The sequence below is a fragment of the Melozone crissalis genome, unplaced genomic scaffold (genome assembly GCF_028551555.1).
Source record: "Melozone crissalis strain CALT ecotype California unplaced genomic scaffold, PUWL_Pcris_2 ptg000008l_1, whole genome shotgun sequence".
Classification (NCBI taxonomy): Eukaryota; Metazoa; Chordata; class Aves; order Passeriformes; family Passerellidae; genus Melozone; species Melozone crissalis.
The window spans coordinates 14,767,648-14,791,006 of NW_026535786.1; the positions used below are offsets into that span (position 1 = coordinate 14,767,648).

A 23,359-nucleotide genomic window follows, 5' to 3' on the forward strand; every position below is an offset into this window, starting at 1 on the left:
AAGGACATAAGCTGTGTCATGGAAAATTCTGGTTAGATATTAACCAAAAAATTGTGCCACACAGGTCATTAAATACCAAAAGATATTGCCCAAAGAGGTTGTGCAATTTTTTGCTGGAAGTGTTCAAGTGCCCAATGTCCAGAGTTTACTCATCAAATCAGGACTGTCTTGATCTGGTCATCTCACTGGCTAAGAGCTCCCTTGTGACATTATAGAATTCTATGACTAAAAATTATAAAACAGAGGTAAATTAGGAAAATGCTAAATCCTTTTGGGCCTATTTAGATCTTGACTTCTTCCTCCCTCTCTACCCAGTTTTCTCAGTAAAGGAATGTACTCATTTACAATGGTGTCAATACTTTTGAACCAAATTTTTAGGAAGCAATTTCATATAAAGTCCCACACATAAAGATAAAGCCATCTCTTACTATGGCTCCTTTAAATTCTTCATTGCAGTTCTTTGGGAAGCCTTATACCATCCCCATGAAAAACACCACAGTACCTTTTACAAAACATTTTAATCTGTTGTGAAAATCGCTCATAAAAGTCTGTAAGTACAAACCATGAAAGAAAGAAAGAGCCTGAGGGTCTCACAGACCATCAGTAGGCTCTTAAAAGGAATTGGGTAAGACATTAGAGTAATATAAATCAGAAAGAGGTATTTACGACACCAATTACAATAAAAAGTTTGATCTAAGTTACTGATTTTACAATAATTTGCAGCTACTTTTCAGATCAAAATATTTATGCAAGAAGCAACATCTGGGCTACAAGGAAAAATTAAGTAAACATACATATTAGCAAGCAGCATTGAGAACACTGTTTTGCTTCTCAGTTACACATTTTAACTATCAGAATTACCGTGTGGAATTGTGGTCTGGAATGGTCTGTTAGGGCTTTTCAGATTCCATAGGGTCAAGCTGCCATCAGAATGACTACACATGAACTGCTTCCCTTCATGATGCCAAGCAACAGAATGAATAGCCTACAGAAAAGAAAGCAGAACTTGAGACTGGAATGGAATACAGTGTTTACACTAATGATAGTTCCATGTATGACTTCAGATTATATTGTTCTATTGGTATATCAAGAGTTGGACAGTTCCTTTTGTCTGAAGTTCATTACCATCACTTTTTAGCAACAGATGGCTGTAATCCATATTTCATCATAAAGGCTTATGTAACACGGTAATATAAGAAAGCATGTACTGAATCAGGCCAAATTGGAAGGAAAAGGGTATTAAGGTAAAAATGTAAGAACAAGGGCCATACAATGCAGTTGTAATATGTCTCATAGCTCTCCTTAGAAGTATTTAATCTGGTAAATTTACAGGTAATTCTGTGTAAAAATCTTTACAGGTACCACACACAGATTCTTCCCCAGAGGAAGTAAAACACTATTCTTGGATGATAATTTCCACATGCATTCTCACATACTTCAGCTGCAGAGCAAGTCCACAGAAATCTGGGATGTTTAATGTCAAAACCAAAACACTAAAAAATCCAGGGCTGTTTCACTGGTATAGAAAATTACCAAAACAATGACGCAAGATAGTTTTGGAAGAGATAGTGAGTCAGAGGAGAGGAATATCACACTCCTTTGTGCATGCTATGCATGCTACAAGAACCACATGGTGAATGTTACTTACACCATTCTTAGTATTTTGTGCATAATTAGTGGAACGAATTAGTAGAAAATATCCATTGTTACATCAAACTATTGGAAAGGATAATGGGGTAAGTCCTTCAATTTCCCTGATATGTGCTAGAAACTAACAAAAGCCATATTGTGACAAAACATTCATTCTGTACCACAGTTCCTCACACACTCCTCACAGAAGCACAAACTCACAGAATTCTCCCTTGAATCCATATCCCTTCCAGAAATGTTCACTGCTAAATAGCAAAAACCAAAATATAATTTTATGTAAATGTAAATAAAAGAGATCTATTTTTGAATGCAACTTAATAAATTTCCAGAGTTAGGAAATGCTAAGGCCTTGCACGCACTTAAAATTGCATATAGACATTTACCTGATTTATTCAAATGACTTAACATCATGACTTAACATCATGCCTGGGTATTCATAAGTCAGCATTGCAGCTGTTCATATTAATTTTGCTTAAGTGCTACTGGTCAGTATTTAAAGCTCCCTGTTGGTTTTCCTCTTTTAATCACTATATTGATTGTTATGTTGGTTACAGCTCATGGTCTGGAGAGAGTATCAGAAGAAATCAACCAAAGGTCCACGACCCTTTACCAAAGCTTTACTCAGCCCCTGGGTCTGGACAGCAGAGCCACAAATGAGTTTGCATTAAGATGACCCAGATGTTTTAACAGGAATCTGACACCCTTGTATATGAATGCTTGATTAACACTAAACTACTAAAATAGTAGTGCCAAAAAGGAAGCAAAAAATGGAGCTAAAGAAAATTGAACTCTAGGTATTTATTTTTGGTGACAAATGGGTATCACCCAAACTTCTACCTTCCAGAGAGGGAGCTGGTATACAATACCTCTTAAATAACCAGAAGAAACCGAACTATGACTGAAGTAACAAAAGACAACTCAGAAAGATGGTTCATGCAGAGTCCAATGTTGTTGCCCTCAGGTAGAATAACCTTAGCTCTCTGGGGAGCACTGCTTCACTTACACTGAAGGCATGTCTATCCTCATGCAAATTAATTCTGACATGAGCTCATTCATGCTTGCTATCATGCCAGATTTGAATCTGGTTTTGATGTGTTGTCACACTTAGAAACATTTCACATGGTTACAGCCACTGACTGTGTCTGAGCAGAAGCTAGCAACTAGCTAAAAACTGTACTGAGCTGCTTGTTAAACTGCCTCTCTGTGACCAGGCACCACCTGCCAGCATAAACCTCCCCTGGAGGGCAGTTGAGGTGGGATGATCCTGGCACAGCCAGCTGGCATAGCAGCAACTCAAACTGACCTGTTAGACTTTGCCACAAAATGGGCAAGAAAAACAGAAATGTTTTTGGAGGTCTCAGCTGCAAGTCACAAGTAATTCTGAAAGATGGTCCTGAACAAGTCCCATATTTTCTCTCTGCTAGATTATGTCTAGCATTCAGATCCACTTTAGCATCCACACACAAAAGGAGCAGTTATTTCCTTAGAACAGGAGTTACTCATGGTGGGTGGTTCATGTGAATATTCACACAGTGTAAGCACACAAAGCATCTCACTCCAGATTAGGTATGTTTCTCCTTCTGCAATACCCACAGTGGTTGCATACACATTCCATCTTCTTTCATACTCAGCATGTACTAAAATTAAGCATGCCTAACACCATTTCAGTTCCTTCCCAACCACAAACCTTCACCACTGAGGGTCTTTAGTACCACTTTTAACCATACTTTGGACTGAGCAAGGCTTGTCTCATCTTACTATTTGAATGCTAAAAGTCCTTTGTGTTCGTAGTACTGCAGGACCATTACAGCAAGGGCCACATCCAATTTGATACTTCCATAGTGGCACAGTGCTAGACAAAGGTAGGGAGTTGTCATTTGGCAAATGCCTCTAAGAACTCTGCATCTTCATTTTGGGATGAGCTCCAGTGAAAATGACAACTGCTTCAGACAGCTCTGAATGGGGGTTGATGCAAACTTCTAAAGCCTGCAGAGGGAGATGGCTGGATTGTGGGTTTGCCAACTATCAGTAACAACTTGAGATTCATTTGAAAGATCTGTCTTGTTTATATGCTGTCTTTTTATACCACTTTATGGAAAAAAAAACTTTTGCAGGAAATTATAAAAGAGCTTGGAAGGAAAGCCTTTTATAGAAGGCATTGTATAGGAGCATTGATTGGAAGGACCTCAATATCTCATGCATATCACCATTGAGAAGATGAAAATCGTAATGATAGTAAGAAAAGTGAGGGTGAATTAATTTAATTCAGAACTCATGCAAAGAGGCACTTTTGTACTCAATGAAGATACAGAACACTTACAGGAATTTATCTGAGACTTAACAGATAGCCTGCAACTGGAACTGTTCTGGCTCAGTGCCAGAACAATACTGAGAGATTGGTCAGACATCATGGGGCACAGAGGCTTCCCATCAGTCCAGAGAGCATGGTGAAGGGGAGCAGGAGCAATGACTTCTGGATTGTGATCTTTGGTGGCCAACCCATAACATGAGGCTTAGGCTTGATAATTTGGACTGCTGCAAAATGCCAAGTGGCACATGTAACCCAGGATTTCAGAAAGATCCCTTTTTATTGGCTCCCTAAGGGTAGTGGCTTCCCTGAGGGAATTCTAGCAGGTCTGGAACATTATGAACATGGAGCCTGAAAGTCTGGAGTAAAGTAAAATGCCTAGTCACACAATCCTTTTAAAAACAAAATAAGAATCTTGCAATTATTTCAGTATGTTAGAAGCTAGAACAAGTTGCACAAAGTGGAGTACTGACATAGCAAATAACCACTGAGGAAGAAAGCATGGGACTGATAAGAAGGCAAAAAAAGTTCCTGAGAACAGTATTGAAAAATGTGGAACAACTAAATCTAAATTGTATGTGGAATTTTCAACATCCACCCACTCTGTCTCAAAATGAAGAAAAAAGAGGAACCAGCATTAAGAAGATCCTGCTTCATGTAGTCTCATTCTGAGTACAAGAGAGGACAGCAGCAAACACACATGCCCATCCCCACCCTTCCTGAAGAGACCTGTGAAAGGAAGAAGTTGTTCAGCCTTAAGTAATAGAAGGGGTGTAATTTCATAAGTGTTTGCAAAAGCAGACTGTCACTGGGAGACAATTCAGTGGGCACGTCTTGAGGCTTAAGTGCTGGCCTATTCAAACTTGTCCTTTGAAACATTTGCTATGTTGATGCTCAGAAACTTAACCTTGAAGCTCAGAGTAGCTTTAATGTGTCTCTGACAGCAGGTCTGAAAGAGTACAGGATCCATATGTATTTAGATTGCTTTTTAGAGGGGAAATAAATGGGTATACACTCCTTATACATAGCAAGGTGACAAGATGAAGAAGGAAAGAGAACTACAGGAAACCAATTACTGCCAGGATCACTTTAAAGAAAATGTCCTTTTCTACCTTCAGCTGTAGTAGCATTCATGTTCATCCATGGTGAACTTTAGAGGACTGGCAGAACAAAGAATATTCTTTCCTAGGGCTAGTGCTAAAATTATACTAACTAGGAATATATCTATTTCTCAAGCAGCTTGATTATTGATAAAGAACTGCATCTGTGGTTAACACAGGCTGCTTACAAATGAAAAGAGACAATTGTGTGATAACTATGACAATATAATTTTGAAAACTGTTTAATCAGATCTTAAATACTAGGCAATATCAACAGCTGTACAAGGCAATTAATCTTCCATTCATTCCATTTAATGAATGTTCTAGATATACCCAGTAGAGATGGTTATGTAATTCCTATTGTAGCTATATCTCAGGTCAGCTCATTGCTAGACTCTGTTCAACTGAGGATCCCCACAGAGAAGTTGATGAACTTGTCAGGATCAAGGGGAGGACATTCTGTTTCACAGTACACTCATGAGAGCTTGAAGCATCAGAACTAGAGATTTCAGACTTTGATTTCTATTGTCAGTAATTTTCCCAAAAAGCATAGCACAAACAGTATTTCCAGAACCAGCAATGCCTTTAGATAAACATCCATCTGCTTGGTAAGACATATGGCAAACTGCTGAATAATGGCTTTGCTGAATTAATGGAAATTGCTTACCTCATCATAATAAGCTCTCAGATCGGCTCTTTTAGATCGTAAGTCCCAGAACACGATGGTCCCATTTTCATAGCCTATCAACAGCTGCACGAGGGAAAAAAAACCACAATTACATTTCCTGATTCAAAAGGTACATATAAATATTGAATAATATAAAAAGAAATAACAAAGTGATGGCCAAGATTGTAATTTGCCCTAAACATAATACCTTGCTTTCAAATTATCTTTCAGTATAATTACTTCACATTGCTGACAATTTAAGATCTGATGGAAAAAAAAAGGGCTTTAAACACCTTTTTTTCCCCTGGATGATTATGCACCTGGACAGTCTTCTCAATTGCATATCTGCTGAAAACCAAAGATGGTAGCATGTTCCTACCAGGTCTTACTTTCCCTCCCCTTGTTGGAGAAAAAATGTTTGACACCTAAGATACCACCTAAATAACTTCAAACCAAGAGAATCACCAGATTAAACTTTCATTCAGCTACTTATTTTCCTTTTATTTATGTTTGCTATTGCTTCAAAACAGTCTCAAGGACTCCTACAGCAGAGAATAAATTGCTTGCATTCCAATAATTAAAATAAATTAACTGATATGTCAATTTTTACTTCTTATAGAACTGGGACTTCATGTCATCATGCACACCAGAGAAATACCAGCAAAGATTTCTGAAAATATGAAAGAGAATAGAAACAATAGTCAGGAGAAAAATAAGAATGAACACAATCATATCTCCTTGTCTCCACTGAGAAGAAGTGAAATATTGATCTGGTACTGTAGAGTTACTCTTCATTTGAACAGAATTAATTTCAGATCTTATGGACAAGACCACATCTAGCTTATTTAGGTGTCCTGGAAACTGTTTCCCATAGAATCTGTCTTCTTAAGAACCTGTTCTGGACATAAAGACTGAAAATGGCTAAACTGGCAGACTCACATTTCTATGATAGAATATTTTATAAAACTGGCAATGATAGTTGCAGTTATTCATCATCTGTAAACAGATACATCACAAAATGCAGGCAAGGATTTATAGTTTCTATATAAAGAATTTGTGAAGAATAATGGCAAGACAATCTCTTAGCAGGAGAAACCTTAACAGCATCCTTGCTATCACTTACTTTAGCTTGCATGAGTCCTAAAAATGAAATTTGGCTGGGCTGCTAAACAAAACATCACTTTCTTTCCAAGTATAACTGATACATCAATACTGCTACAAAAGAGCCTGGGAATACTCTCAGTTCTACTGGATATGGTTCTTTTCATTGACAGGAGAGCATTCCTTTTGTGGAATCTCTTAGCTAATCTGGAAATTATTTATAGTTAATATATTTAATACCTGAATACAAACAATAATTACTTATGCTCCTGAATAATTATTCTCCTGAAAAAAATTCAAACTGCCCTGGAAAAATTCCAGAATATTTAGCATTTTTGCTCTGGATGGCTCCATCTGGGATTCTGTGTCAGAGTCAGAAAGCATGCAGCTAACTGGATAGCTCTTGTGTCAGGATGCCATATGGTATTCTGAGACAATGGGCTGCCATTGACACTGTGAACAAGGAGGGTCTCACTGCAGCTGCTTGCACTGTTGGTATAGCAATCCCCAATGGAAGCTATTTGTATATCCAGGAGTTAGTGATGCTCACAGCAGTTCACTTGAGTAGGTGCAGGTCTGGGCTGTGCTGTGCTGCACACAGCACTTGGCTGTCAGGCCTGCTCATATCTCTTGGCCACAGGGTAAAAACTTAGCTGCTATTTCTAAAGGACCTTGTAGGCCCCTCCCACTTGATAAAGGTAAGGGCAGCACCTTTGTGCCCTCATCTTAATGTAAGGCAGCATGTCTCATGTGAACATCCTTTTGCTTGACAGTAGAAATGGATATGGCGCTTTAAAAAAAATATATTTTGGGATCTCCAAAGACCAAAATGTTGGCAAGAGCCTCTTCACAGAGGATGGTGCCATGCCTTTATTGGAGGTTCATCCCATGCTACACAGCTTGGGGTTCCCACCCTCCTTTTTGTATTCACTCCAACAAAAGTATTTTAGTAAGTTATGGAGTCTGAGTGCCCTCCTTACTGTCATCACAACAAGCACTTGCACCTGGGCATTACACTGGGTACCAAACCAGTCACATTCAGTTTATATCTACCAATATTCTTTTCACCTCAGCTTTTATACAAATATATTCAGAAAAGGGAAGGAATTGAAAAGCATTTAGTATGTGGCCATGTTTCTTAATATGCCTTTCTTCCCTGGGGAAGCAGGCTTGCCTTTTGATTTTTATCCCTCTCTTTTGCAAAGATATCATGCTCCAGGTAATTACTAAAAGGTTAAATACCTTTTATCAGAGGCCGCATTTCACCTGCACTATTGCTGAATTGCTTAATGCACAACTGCACTAAAGAATTGCAAGTTACAAAGTATAATTTCAGGGAAGAAATAAAGGCAAAGACATTTGCTGCATAGTCAGAAATCTCTCTTTTTGTTCAGACAGTAGTCATGCTGCTTTAGTACTAACACTGTGGTACAGCACTAAAGCCACAACTCCATCTTGGATGAATGGGATTAATCTCATTGCCAGGATATTTGTGATGGTCTGGATTCTGATCTGTCTGAACCATAGGAAACTCAAACATTCCCACTCCTCTTGGTCATAGTGATCACTTGGGAGATCTATAAGACAGGCTCTATTTCTGTAATAGAAGTAAAAAGCAAACCATCCATAAATGAAGTTGGAGAGGAAAACCTAGAGAAAGAAAAACAGTATCTGTAAAAGGAGTCAAGGATGGAGAAAACTCCAAAGATTTATCTTGCCTTTCATGGCATTTCATTTAATTACTCATGCTTAATTAGGTTACAAAAAAGGCAGAACATAGGACAGAATTTGGAGAGAGAAGTCCTGGCAAGATCTTCCTTGTTTAGAGGAGTTGTTTCACATTTTGACTTAAATCATTCTTCATCAAATGCTTTTGATGATGGGAGGAAATTTCTTTTTCACAGTCAGCTAATTACATTCTAGTACATGACAGCAAGCCCCTTCCTTGTCCTGGTAACACAAAACAGCTGGAGAAAAAATCCCAAGCAAGCAAGCCTGCCAAACAGGCTTGTTGTTTTAGGTATTATTAGATCTCAGAACTCAGACTCAGAGATAGGAAGTTTAGCCCACCAGCTAATTGTAAATAACATTAAACCTTTTCCTATTAAGCTTTCTCCATTTGCTGGGAAACTGCAGATCATTGCAGTTAATGTCTTTTCCTTTGTCAGCAAGAAAAATCATGTTTGCTACAGATCTGCCACTTATAAATGTCTGTGCACTCCAGTCTATCTCTAATGTACACTTATTAATTGATTTGGCAGACACAGTTTTATTTCATGAACTTAATCACTTGGTCCCCGAATTGTTCTTCAGTGATACATTAAATGCCTAAATTCTCTTTGATGTTTGTCTTCCAGTCATAGCTTGTTAGATTCATAAAAGAGACTTGTCTCCAAAGCCTACATAGATAGCTTGCCTGGAAGCCACTCTGGAGAAGTTTTGAATGGCATAAGTAATTCTGAATTACATTCACTCTTTTGGCACAAGGAACCCCACCACCAGTCAATGAAATAAACTGGAACTTTTAGGAATTCAAAGGATCTTAATGAAAAAGGTGAAAGTACTGCCAGAGAACAAACCCCCCTGGCTTTCAAATAGAGCTCTTATGATTGTCCTAGACTTTGAAAGGTCTGACTATGTTTCAGGACTCTGAACCACTCAGTGTTCATAGAAGAAATACTTATTTACTTCAGCAAAACATTCCCAGGTCTATAACCAACTTTGTAATACCCCAGGGAAGGCTATACCACTGGACTCTTGGCAAAGCACTTGTAGAGTAGTAGCCTTGTAGAGTACAAGAACATCTGCATTTTGAGTAATGATTATGACTGATTTGTACCTACTATTAAAAAATTCCTGAAACACATGCAAAGAACACTTCTATCTGCTGCCTATGATGATGTGATGTGTGGAGTCTGACTTCTGCCTCCAATACATTTTGGTGGTCTTTGGTTAGCTTGGAGCTGTGGAGATTAGCAAAGTATGTGGAATTACTATCAAACAGCTATTTTATCTAAGAATACCTCTGCTAAATTAGATAAAAGTCTACCTCTGACAGTATCTTGTACTGAAATGGCCAAGAGCAAATACTAAATAATATGGGAAGAAGACAAGTGTTTGCAACATTCTCACATATTCTCTCAGTCTAAGTAATTTTCTCATTCAAGTATAGCCATCTCCTCAACTATACATGGTCCTGTTTAACCTCATCTTTAAGAACCTTTTAGGAGAATTCAGCAAATCTCATCAGTTACCTTCCCATGGATTTCTTCTGTGTTAACTTTTCTAGTCTTCCTTGTGATCAGTACATTTTCAGCACACACAATAGCATTTGGAAAAAGTTTCATAGGTTCTACCCATTGCACATTTGAAAAAGTACTTAATTGTCCTGTTTGGAATCTGACCTGTCAGCTTAATTTGGTATCCTTTTAGTTTTTGTATTGAAAGAGACTATGAGCTGTTTCCATCCTCTTAATATCAACTGTGATTTTTTCAAACTTGGAATCACAATCAGGTCTTTTCCATATAGAATCTCCCTGTCTCACTAAGTTTTCTCTCATATAGAAAATGCAGTCCCTTCTCTGAATTTCTTTTAGCATTATGTTCATTTTGGACGTAGAAGGACAAGTATGATACTCAGTAATCAGCAGGCAGGTCAACAATGCATTTCTTTAATAGCCTTGTTTTGTTTTCTATTCTTCTCTGCATAATGCCTAATTTTGATTTTCTTTATTGTTCACTACTGAGCATTGAGCTGATTGACATTTCCATTGAACTATCAACCATCACTCAAAGCTCTTGATACCAAACAGGAATCATCAGCTCACACCCATTGTTTTATATTTAAAGTCAGAAATATTTTGCCCTACATGTACCACTTGCCATCATTTACACTGAAATACTTAAAAAGACAGTATTTAACCTGCCATTTTACTGTTGAGTTTCCCAGCCTCCTAAAGTCCAGCAAACCAGGTGACATCACTACTTAGTCTATTTTCTAGGCTATATATGACCATGTTAAACAGTAAAAGTACCAGGAGCTGCTTTTCCCCCCATTTTTTCCTCATTCTGAATAATGATTGATTTATTCTGCATTCTTAACTAAAGTTTAATGAGACTAAGTTGAAAAATGTAGTTTAATTTATTTCTCCACTGTTGAATTTTTTAAACTTAGAATTGTCTATTGATTTAATGCTTGGATCTTCTACACCTGTGTACCTTTTACTGATATTTTCCTGTAAACACAATCAATTCTACATTCTGCAAAACTGCAAGTATTTTGTTAGTACCAATTCATTCTTTACATCACTCTCAACCTATCGATATAAACAGCTGCATTGAGATGGTTTTAGTATACCTTACATTTTCTACTACTGCTCCCCATAAATATTCAATGTTTGTTTTTCATAGGCATTTGTCTGAATTTGCTGTTGTTCTTTGAATGTTAGTACTTCATCAGTGCCCAGATGTCTCCCATGTGCCCTCTGAGCAACAAGCACTTGTATTCCCAAGCCAGTTCTCTTTTAACTCTCTTGCCTGGGTCCTTTTCGTCTTCTCCCTCTCTGCTGAAAAATATTTTTAGGTTTCTGTTTGGACACAGTGCATGGCATTCCTGTAAAAAATCTTCACTGACAAGACCATTTTTTTTAGTACCCTTTTTTCCTACACTATGTGCCTTAGGTAGCTCAGCAGCAACTTCTGTTGTGGCCAGCAAACAAGAATGATGTCTCATCAATAAACCTTTATTCTCACCAGGTATTTTGTCAGAGATAATTAAACGGGATTTCTTGATGGCTTCTTGTTTGAGGCTGCAGCACTACACTTCAATATGCTTAATTACTTTATTTGACAGTATTCTAAATTGCTTGACCTATTCTGGTTCTTCCAGAAAGGCTCAGAGAGGCCATGTGAGTCGTTGGAGGGTTGGTTCACCGTTCCCTTCACAATATGGGTAAGTCCAAGGACAAGTGATGCAAATGAAAATCAGATGCAGTCATCAGTGCTTTTCTAGGTACACATAATTCCAGCATATTATCCCCCATATCAGTATCAGAAATTCAAACTGCTGCCAGTTTCTAATAACTATTAGCTGTTATGTGAGGCACACTGTCAAACAGATACACCATTTGGAAGATGCAGTACTTTATAAATATACACTGAAATGCAGTCAATAAAAATGATCAAAACCAATGGAGAATTAAATACCCTTTCCATGCAGGCAAAATGCTCAAATATCAGTAGCAACACATTTAAAAAAAAAAAAAAAGCTGTAATAGAACCAGAATTCTGTCAATCATATTTCATCTTTGAAAAGCTGCCATACAAAGAAAGCCAGTTCTGATTTTGCCTCCTGGTGGTATCAGTAACAACCCTAATGCTCTGACTGTATGTTTGGTTTCCACTTGTGCACAGTGAACAGAGTTGAGAATTGCAAACAGCAGCAAGTTCCAAACTTGGGTTATTATCATGATAATTCTTCTATAAGAAAAGATTTCCTATCTTATAAAAACTTATTATAATGCCTTCATAAGTGCATGTTTCTCCAAGCACCAAAGTCATGATACAGCTTTTAGTCAAACCTTACTTAGTCAAGCTTTTTTAAACAGAACCATTTAGATTTCAAAGTACAGTATGTTGTCTGCATCACAAATCTTTACTCGTTTAATTTGTACAAAGAAAATTTTTTTTCTTAAGAACAGTAAGATAGTTAAAATTCCTTGCAAACATACAAAGAAAGCAGATGATAAAATCAGTGAGTAAGCAAAAGGAAAGAGTAGTAAGGCAAATAAAGGCTATGAAATGCTGCAAAATTTTATACCATTGGTTGTACTCACTTTTCCCTCATCTCTTGGGCTGTCGCTTAAATGTACAACTGGGCCAGGGTGAGTCTTGGTGGATCTGTAATACAAAAATCAATTAAAATCTCTGAATGTTTTTTTTTGTAAGAAGAGCTAGATACTTCAGCTTCTAGGTGTGCTAACATGTACCTCCAATGGTTTAAAAATAATTGTAAAAAGCCTGACAGGGTAGTCATAGGTATCTTTTAACATTCTCCTCTATTTCCTTTTTGCCATTAAAGGCAAAGATTCTCTTTTCTTTATGAATCCTTCCTTCATTTTTTTTTTCAAATCTCAGTATTCTTCCTATTACAGTAATTTTCCTCCTCTCTCATTCTTACAGCTTTTTTGCCTTTTCTGTTCTCTATTCCATCTCTTTCTGACCCTCTCTCCTTACTTGCTCCATTTGAAGGCTCATTTGCCAAGGATTTACAAAGTCTGCACTGGATTCATTTCAGATACTGATCGCATGACTCACCAAGTTCCAATGTCACTAAAGAAAGGGTTTCAGTAACCTCACCTACACTGCCCTGTCAGGAAGTGTTTTAGCATTACTTCAGCAGGGTTTCAGAAATGGAGCAACTTGCCTCTGTCTGGTCTGTAAAGCCTTACCTCATCTTCAGACCAACTAACACAGTTACACCCACAATGCATGTTCAGTGGGGCTCCTCAGCCACAACACCCATCCTATGAGTCTTTGTAAACCTATAGAGAAATTAATTACTATCCTTGGCATCCCCTCCCTTTCTGCAACATGTATCAAGCACATCATATGCAACTTAGTATTGAGTTGTTAATGTCCAGTACCTGACAGAAAATGCAAAATCATAGGAAACTGATTGGACAGATGGAGATTTTTCTTCTTGTCTAACCTGACCTGCAGGCCCTGGCAGCTATAAAAAGCAAGAAGACAAGCACCAGTCCACACTGAAGGCCTGCACAGAGGAAGACCTTTCTCCCATCTACCTTCTGGGGTCAGAGTACATGTCCCTTGGAGTTCAGCTTAGGATCTGAACTTGCATGACTGGTCTTGGTTCACCAAAGGTCATCAGGAGAAAAATATGGCAGAGAATGGCAGAGCCCATAAAGTGAAGAGTTTATCTGGAAAGCATCCGTAAAATGACCTAGGCTCCAAGTTTTAAAACAATTTGCAGGAGAATTACAGAAACAAACCAAAACAAGCTTCTCCAGCTGAACTACTCAAAGGATTTTTATAAAATAAGGGCCTCTTCCTTTGGCTGAATGCTGCACTGTAGCAAAACTGGCCTCTCTTCTACAGGTCAGACTCCAAATCAAGACTGAGAGTGGTCACAAAAATTCTCAGACAACTCAAGTATTAAAACACCAACTCAAGTGGACTGATGCATAGCCTCATAAGCTTCTCCTTCCCAGAAGAGTATGCTCCAACTCTCTTAAAAGCATGCACACTCTTCTCTGGCCTCTATACTTAGTCCACATTATGTTTTAAATATTTTAACTATTTAGTCAATGCACCAAAGCTGAGTCAAAGCAGAGAGGCAAAGATCTGAGCTGAGAACAATGAAAAATTACTCCAGACATCCTGAACATGCAGCATATTATTCTCCTACATGAGGTCTCCACCAGCAAGGATTCTGCAAGAGCATTTTGCAGCATATCCCATCACAGAATTGAGATCAGCAGGAAAGCAGTGGACAGACAGTCCACTGACATTCTATACAGACTGTCTTTGATGGTGCCAGCAACAAGCACCCATTTCTCCTGAGACATGAAGCAAAACCATTTTTACAGCAGGAGATTTGGCTGTCATTCCTATACAAGCCAACTTACCAGAGGGGACCCCTCTGGCTGAGCTTCTGTTTCTGAGTAACCTGTACTGAAATAAAAATATAATTTGCACAACACCAGGCCTTGGAGCAGGCAGGGCAGGTAGGCAGTGACAGGGAACTGGGGGGTGAGATGAGGTTGTTGGCAAGCAGTGCTCAGACCTACACATATCTTGTACATCTGTCCTGAGGGAGTCCATGTGACAGTTTGGGACAGTTTCAAGTGCTGTTTCTGACGTAGATTCACCTGTCTGAACTGGTCAGAGTATTTTGATGGAAAGAACTAGGTCTGTTTGGAGTATATGCTGCCTATGCAGTGATGGGCAAAGGAGGAAGGGTGGGAACAAGAGGAAAAAACAAGATGAGAAGACACAGTATAAGAATTTTCACTTTTTAGCCAGATCACAGACAGACGACATGAGAGAGAGCAGAGGCAAGCAAACATCAGATATGTTTCCCCAGAAGGCTGGGGACAAACAGAATGGTAGCAGAAGCACATGGAGGCTGACAAAGCACAATGGGTTGGGCAGCTATCCCAGGCCATTGAACCAACCAGGATGCACGGTTGGATGCTTGGCCATTCCAGTCTTGGTACATGACCAGGAATATTGGCAAAATCATGACAAATGGAGGGAGAAAGGAAAAAAGCATAGTGTCTTTCTAAGGTAAAGATTGATTCCATTTAGTCAGCTCTTTGTACCTACTAATTTTAAAAGTCAGGAACAGTTTAGATAAATCTGTGCAACCAGTTTCTTTGAAGGATACATATGGCATTGCTTACCAAAGAATGCATCAATTTCTCTTTGGGTAGAAGCAAACTCTTACATGAGTTGTCCTCTACTCTTTAGGCTAAGTATACTTTCATAGTATATGAAAGCTTGTTGTTCCTCTGTAAATGGTATAAAAACCCCTGTCTTTTACAACCAGTCTTATTTTTATCTTATATTCCTGCAGGGTTTAGCCTCAAATTTCCATACTAAAAGCTCAGCTGAAAGGGGAAACCTTCACTAAATACAGTACATTTTCCAATCTCCTCCATTTTCCTCTTGAATTCGTTGTAGTTGGGGGATCCTGGGATTTACTGCACTGTATTAATATTGTAGGGTTTGGGTATTTTTTTCTTAGGCACTTTTTGTTTCTTTTAGGAATATTGTAGTTTTAATAATTATGCACCTAGTTACTTCTTTAGTTTGTTGAATAACAGCTTTATATACACTATCAGCAAAGTTGATACCAAACACACCAGTCTGTGCTCTGAATGTATGAGATTTTATTTTTCCCCATTGTTTGTCTTCTATATTTGATATAAGTATGCTCTTAGTATTCATATTACCCTACTTTTTGTTATTTTAATAGTTTAGTTGTTTTGTGTAACACCTGGCTTGCTCTGGCTTCTTCCTTTTTCTTTAACTTCTATTACATTTAAGACTGTCAGGTAAGTCACTCCATCAAAAGACCCAACAAACTATTCTTTAGTTTTCATACATACATCATTGGTTTAGGAAAAATAAGGATTCAGGGGAAGGGGCTTTCTTTTTTGTCTTTGTTTCTCACCATTCTACTCTATTTTAAATGACAATAAATTAAATTAATTTTTTCCACGTCAAGTCTGGTTTCTCCATTGACAGTAGCTGGTCAGTGATCTTCCTGATTTTCCCTCTATTAGTGAACTTTTCCATCTTATTTTCTTTCCCTGTCCTGTTGAGGATGGGAAGTGAGAGAGCAGCTGGGTGGACGTTTCCCAACCAGCCAGGATCCAACCTCTACAACTTCCTTGATTGCTTAACAGAGGCCAGCTTTGTTTATACATAGGTAAGAGTAAGTAGAGAGCCTATTAAGTCTGGCAGTCATAACATGGCTTCTGTCAGGAAAGCAGAAAGGATCCTTTTCAAATAGTTGTATGTGATAGATAAGATCACACACAGGTGACAACAGATGTTCCTAAAGCTTTTTGGAGTGTAGAGCCTATTCCCTGGCAATCCTCCTGCATTGCCTTTCCAGGGCTCCAAGAAACATTGATTTTTTCTATACACAGCAAGTAAAGTATTTGCATCAAAACTGATTCCTCTTTGGGTTACATAACGAGGAATATTCACAAGATGCAGCAAGCATAAAGTTTGGTTTTGGATGAACATGCACAGTCCCATCTTGGGGGAGATGTTTGTGGGACAATAAAGTGATACAAAATAATCCCAGTGCAGGTGGAGCAAGGGAGAAAGCATTGCTGTGTGTGAAAGCATTGCAACTTCCTCAGTTCTGCAAGACCTTTTTCTCATTGATCTGAGCCTGCCTGGTGGCTCAATATAGAAGGACAGACACAGTAAATCTTCTCTGGTTTGCTTCTCCTGAAGTGATGTTATCTCCCTCTGGATACAGGACTGTGGCAAGGAACCCAAACCTTGTCCTTTGTGCCACACTAAGACCAGGAACTATCTGCCAAAGGCAGATCAGTGCCTCCCTTCTTGCATCTCCTTGTCTCCTCAAGGAAGGTATGTATAAATAGAAAGAACAACAATATCTTTTGGAGCCCTAGGGAAGTGCTGCTTGTAAAAGGAGAGCAAGGCATTAGGCTATACAGTCAATTTCTCTTGAGGATAGACATCATGACTGCACTACATGCAGGATTAAACAAAGCAATTATTTAGTTAACTATATTATATCAATAACATTATTTTATAGAACCCATGAAAAACAATCAGAGCTACAGATAACAGTAATTACTGCTTTCATACAGTAAATTATACTGCATGGGGAAATGTCTACACACAAACTCCATTTTGCCTCAAGTTGTTTTCATGTACATAAAATGTTCTGTTTCCCCTCATTGCTATTACAGTAAAGTTGCCAAGAAGGTTGGAGAGTTGGACACTGTCATTGTGGAACTGCTTACAAAGAAAAAAAACCCTGCCATTGAATTATATTAAATGCAAAAGCAGAGATCTGACAGCTCCTGGAAAGGACGAAGAGGTGCTGGAAAACCAACCAGATTTGAAGCTATTGTGAATAAAGCACTCTACTGTTGATGACAGATACTTGTGTACAGGCATTCCTTCAAGCTGGCCTTGGGCAGCTGCATAAAAACTAACTAGATCCTATTCCTTGAGAAAGGGAAAAATAAAGAAGAATCAGCAGGTGAAAATAAGGCATAAGTGAAATAGTTGAGCAGGGCATTTTTCATTTCCAAATAGCAGTCAGGGTACAGCTGAGAATGACTGAGAAAATAAAAGCACAAAAAGGATAAAACACAAATCCAAGTCAATACTCAGCAGAAAGAAAAAAGAAAAAAAAGAAGGTCAAGTCTGAAAACTATCAGCAATGATTTGCAGCAAAAAATTTCTGAAATGAAAGCTAACTTCAACAGAACAAGAAAAAAGTATGAGCTAATGATACAAAACTTTCAATGTTTCATAGTCTTTGTTGACCTTTAAGCACAAAAAAACAGACTGCAGAATTGAAAAATGGAACCAAAGATTCCCATGACAGCTGTACAGAACTAAAACTAGGCATTTGCTAAGAAGATACTGATACTTCTGAGTTGTTTTGCACTTCATCAGAAGTTATTCCTGACAGCAGCAGGTATTAATTTACTTGGTGTGTATTCATTTGGGGAAATGAAAGAGTGGTTATGATGTTAGACATGACTCTTACTCAGAACGCCACTGAAATTAAGACAGCAGTCACCATAAAACAGTTTTCAAAAGACTTGTAAGGATGAAAGCTTTTATTTGATTATTTTATCCTACAGTTAGAAAGCTCAAAAAGAAGACTTCAGCAATGGTAGAATCTGAATGCAGCAAAATGTGGAAAACACACAGATGATGTATTCCTCAATCATCCTGGAATGTTTTATGCACTCTAAGAAATTAAGTGACTTAAATACTGTCATAAGAACTTCAAATACCAAGACAATCTTTAAAGCAGGTAAAAGTATGCTATGACAAAATAGAATCAAATCAAAACCATTTTCCTTTTGAAAGAAAAAATAGCCTGCACAATTGGAGTACTGTAATGATTTCTGAGAAGGATAAAAACCTGGTGTTATAAAGTGATAGAAGCAGTTAGGAGAGGGGGAAAAGAAAGAAAACATCCACTGCTTTCCCTCACTGCTGTGGATCTACTGACTCTGAGTTTCCATTTTAGAAAATGGGGATGGGCAAACAAAGGGCTAAGAAAGGAGATACCAAGTTATGGCTCTGTCATAGTTCAGTTCCAGTCTGCCCAATTCTTTCACCTCTCAAATCCCATAAATTTTGGCAAGTTTCATTCATTAAATAGTGGGGTGTTAAAACACTGGAATCTTACTGGGGGCTTATAATGCATATTTTTCATTTTTGGAGTTCAGAGGAGACATATAAAGACCTTCTTTTCCTTTCCAACACTAGATGACTTTCCCAAATGTATGATCATGCTGTGAAAATTGATCTCATTGTAGTTGGAGCAAATGGAGACATGCTGGGCTCATTGACTATTTTTCTCTTCCAAAGCTGTTTCCAAACATTTGGAAGGAAAAGAGATAAACTGTTTGCTTATTAGAGAGTAGAAAACCAAACAGTATCATGAGCCTCAAACCCCTCTGGCAAAGGACTATCTCTGCTATATGACAGAGAAATGACAAGTGAAAAAGTTTTGATTTATTCATTCTTAGCTGAGAAGATTGCTTTATTGTGGCCTGAAGTATTGATGATGCATGAGATGATAGAAATGGCTGAGACAAGAATTGCTACCCATATGCTTGTGTTTTTTCTTAGCTCTGTTCAAGGACAGGTCCACTGAGACACAGACAGTGCAGATAATTTAAGAAGGAAATTTTTCCTGTAACTTCCAGAATTGGTTACGATTCAGTTCTGAAAACAATCTAAAAAAGAAAAGAATGAAAAAATAAAAGAAAAAAAAAATCTCTTTCCTTTGCATTATTATCTGTTCAGGCCTTAATTTCTAACTAACACTAGGTTCTGTTTAAACTCACTGAATGTTCTCTCCTAAGAGAAGCCGATAGTCGCTTATGATGAAATATATATTGCAATCATCTTTTTGACATGTATCTCCACTAAATGCTTCTGAATATGGCATAAAACCACTATCACTCAAAAAAATAGTGCTCCAGAGATCTTTCAGATACAAAAGTAGACAAGAAAATCACAAAAAAGCCCTCTGCACCAAATGTCAACTTTGTAAGTAAAAGTAGCTGTGCAGGACAATATGATCAGATTTCTTGCATCATATGCAAAGTCTAAAGATGTTGCATTTAAACTGGTTTCCCCTTCAAGTCTTCAAACTACCAAGCCTTTTCACCTCAGTCTTTCACTGCAACAGAATCATTGTTACAAAAAAAAAATCTTGCAGGCATTTGATAGGCCTCACTGACAAACTATTTGGTTGTTTCTGAGGATGAGGGTTACATGGAGGCTTCATTAGAAGTACATACAAATTAGTGAAAAGTAAGAGGGGGCAATTAAAAGGAAGAGAAGTTACGTTTGTAGACCTTCAGTTTTAGAAACTGGATGAGAATTGCATGAAGAGGGATGAACTCCTTAAGGCTTGTTAGAGCAGATGATACACAAGCTTGACACGCTTAAAATTTTAATTATAAACCCTCAATCTAAGCTGAGGACTTGAATACAGCAGCAGAGCAATGGCTTTTACTGGTCTTTCCTTGCCAATAAGCTTGAAAGACATGATTGCACCAAAGGTAATCCCTTTCCTTCCAAGCTTTATAGAGAATTGTAACATCTTCAAGCTAACCTTCAGACTCTGAAATGTTATCATTGACTCAGAATTTAACGTAATGTTCTGAGCATCATTGCCCTTTACGTTCTTGGTAAGGTTGAAGATTTTCCTGAATTTTACATACATATATTTCCCTATTTTCTTTTGTCTTTGAAAGCACCTAACATCAACAGACCCTGTGAACTCATACAGCCCAGAACAACCTGATTTTACTGTAAGCAGGAAGTTGGTCTTGGAAATTCTAGAGAAGCCTTACAACATGAATTATTTTATGATTCTATAATACTAAAATGTGAAAAATATGCAAAAATTATATGAAAATAATGTGGAGATTAAAAATATAATCAAATCAGAACATGCCCATGGCCCAAAATAAAAGTGTTCTTTCAAACATTTTTCTCAGTACTATTCTAAAGGAAAGTCTACAGTCATAAGTTCATCCCCATGAAGTACATTTAAAGGTAATAACATTTCCTCTAAAAGCTAATCTACATTCCATTTTACGTGCAGGAAAGCAACAGTACTGGAAGAGACATCAGAATTTATTACCAGAGAGCATTCAAATTACTTTACTGAGTCACCCAATTTCAACTTCAGAGGGACTGTAGCATTTATAAAGGTGGCTGCTGTGGCAAACATCACAATTATTCCCACCAGCCTCCTCCTCTAATACAGAGAAACTAATCTGGAGACACATGGGATCCCCTGTCCACTTGCAAAAGATTGACAAGGACAACTTCCTCCACTCCATATCAAGGAGTACATGGTAAGATTGGATGGAAAGGATGGAGCTTTAGAGAAGCACACAGCTTACATGGATCAATTTATCCTTGTAAGACTGGCAGAACTAGAAGCAGTAGTGAATGAATACCTCATTCAATACCTCTGTGCTCACCCTTCAACAAAACAGTACATGGCAAACTTGCTGTTTAGAAGAAGAACCCATTTTGGTAACCATGCAGCACCTCTAAGTACTTGAGGCAACAAAGTCTATGTTTATTATGTTGTCATTACCTTTTACAACTTATGGAAAGAGAAAAGTTTGAAATTCTAGATATTTTCCTGCATAGAAAATACAAAGAAGATAGTTAGGAGGGGTTGCTTGCTTCCTTGAAGGTTCTAGAGAGGGAGCATATTGCACAGCATCTAGCCTATGTCAAAAAATCAGTTGTGAAGCTTGTAAGAAAGCAACCCTTATTTTCTACATAGAAAGGGGGGCATCATTCTACTCTGCTTTCATGAAAAATGTTTGTTGTGGCCACTAAAATAATTTTAAAACATTTATCCAGAAGAATTTTAAAATAATTAGAAAGGGAAGCCTGGTGGAAGGCTTCCAGTCCATAAAAAAACTTTTGGATCTATTTCCCTATAGAATTGAAACATCATAATTTCTGGAGGAAAGAAAATTACAAGTGCACACAAAATGAAAACATGTTGTTCCCAAAAACTTAAAGACATTATCTACTCAATGCAGTAAATGTAGACATTCTAAAATAGAGGACTTAAAAAGCCCTCCAATATGTCAATGTCACCAAAACAAAGTGAGAAACAGAAAAAAAATAGGATACTTTCCACCTGAATAACTCATCAAAATGATCATACTCTGGTGGAAACCATGTTTTCCAGCAGTACTTTTTTGCAGCCAAAACTACTAACCAGAGCCAAGCAGTCCCACAGGGGCAGAACAAGCAAACATTCCAAAATTGAGATCTGGATGAAAGATTTACCAGCAGACTGAATCCTGATTGCTATTTGAATCCTTGGTTTTATGCCTTTTGAAGGTAAACCTAGATTTTTACAACTGTGCCTATGAAGTTTGGTAAGGGCAGAGAGGGAGAAAGAAAATGAGGCATCAGCTCAACCTGGGGGACAGAGTGATTAGTATAATAATAATAATAATAATAGAGAGAAAAGAAAGGAAGGAATTTTTGAGAACTGGGGTTACACTGCAGGCCTATAACCCTGTTCTTACTGACTGTTCTCTTGGTTCACTGAGATCAGTATATTTCAGTTTACTATCAGAGGTTACAGGTCCCTCACAACATGAAACAAATGTCTCAGAAACTGCAAGAAGTACTTTGAGCTTTCCCATAGAAGTTCCTCTTGCTGGAACTTCACAGAGGGACCAGCAGAGAAAGAATTTTTCATTTCTGTCAAGGCTTTTACTTGCAGGAAGCATAAATGCATCCCAGATTTTTGTATGTCTCTTTCCATTTCATACCCAAAACACAGGCACCTTGCTTAGCTTGTTAGAGAACTATCATTTAATAGGCACTCATTATATTTCCTATCACTTAATCAGGTTTTGATCTGTTTGAATTAACCTTCAAATTCTCACTGTGTTGAGCAGGAGGCTTGGTCTAGAGACCTCCTCCTGTCCGTTCTCATCTAAATGATTTCGCAGCTCAATGAAGAAAAGTTCTCTGTAGAATCTTAGGGCAGATATCCTCCATTATTCTCTTCACAGGATGGAGGAGATGGAGATCAAGCTTTCCTCATAAAAGTAGCAAAATCTGAATTTTAGTGATTAAAGACTTTCTGTATTTCATGGAACTTCATAGTTAAACAGTACACCATTATTTTTTTCTTTTATATGAAATATAATTAAGGTCTCCAACATAAATCTGATTCCTAATGTCCTGTAAAAAAACCACTTAATACTGCAAATGCATTCACTGAAATTAAAGGCTTCAAAAGACCTGGTCGTATTTGAAAAACCAAATAAGTCTTAAAAATTAAATTTAAGACAGCTATGAAAGTGACCACACATACAAATGAAAAAAAAATAAATCTGCACTTACAGTTCTATTGCCTTGTTCCACATGATAACATATCCAGAAAGAATGAAGGACTCAATATTTACAATGTGTGTATTTCCTCTCTCTGTTCCAACATAAAGCCATTTACTCTGGAAAGGTAGATGGCAGTAAGTAATCCTAGAAAAGAAAAAAAACACAAAACAACAAAATAAAAGTGACTGAATACCACATTAACAATATTTTCTAACACTTTTGCAGCTGAAAGAATTATTCTTTCCATTTTATAACTTGAGAAAAACGTGCCCAGAAGGCATTCTGAGGAATGTGCAGGTTCTGGGGGTCACCTCCAGGAAAATGATAAAAGAGAACATGAAACAAAACAGGGCCATCCTGCTTGCCGATATT

The 23,359-nt window shown here is 37.7% G+C and overlaps 1 protein-coding gene across 6 annotated transcripts in view; it reads right to left on the reverse strand.

Annotated features, from left to right (window-relative positions):
* The window catches only part of STXBP5L (syntaxin binding protein 5L), a 180,739-nt gene that overhangs the window by 67,475 nt on the left and 89,905 nt on the right, over positions 1-23,359 (reverse strand). For all 6 annotated transcript variants that reach the window (XM_054269701.1, XM_054269705.1, XM_054269702.1 and 3 more), the window contains exons 5-8: positions 22,997-23,131; positions 12,661-12,724; positions 5,726-5,809; positions 862-985 (exon numbers count right to left, since the gene is read on the reverse strand). In XM_054269701.1, the coding sequence (XP_054125676.1) occupies positions 862-985; positions 5,726-5,809; positions 12,661-12,724; positions 22,997-23,131 (407 nt within the window). The remainder of the gene's footprint in view (positions 1-861; positions 986-5,725; positions 5,810-12,660; positions 12,725-22,996; positions 23,132-23,359) is intronic.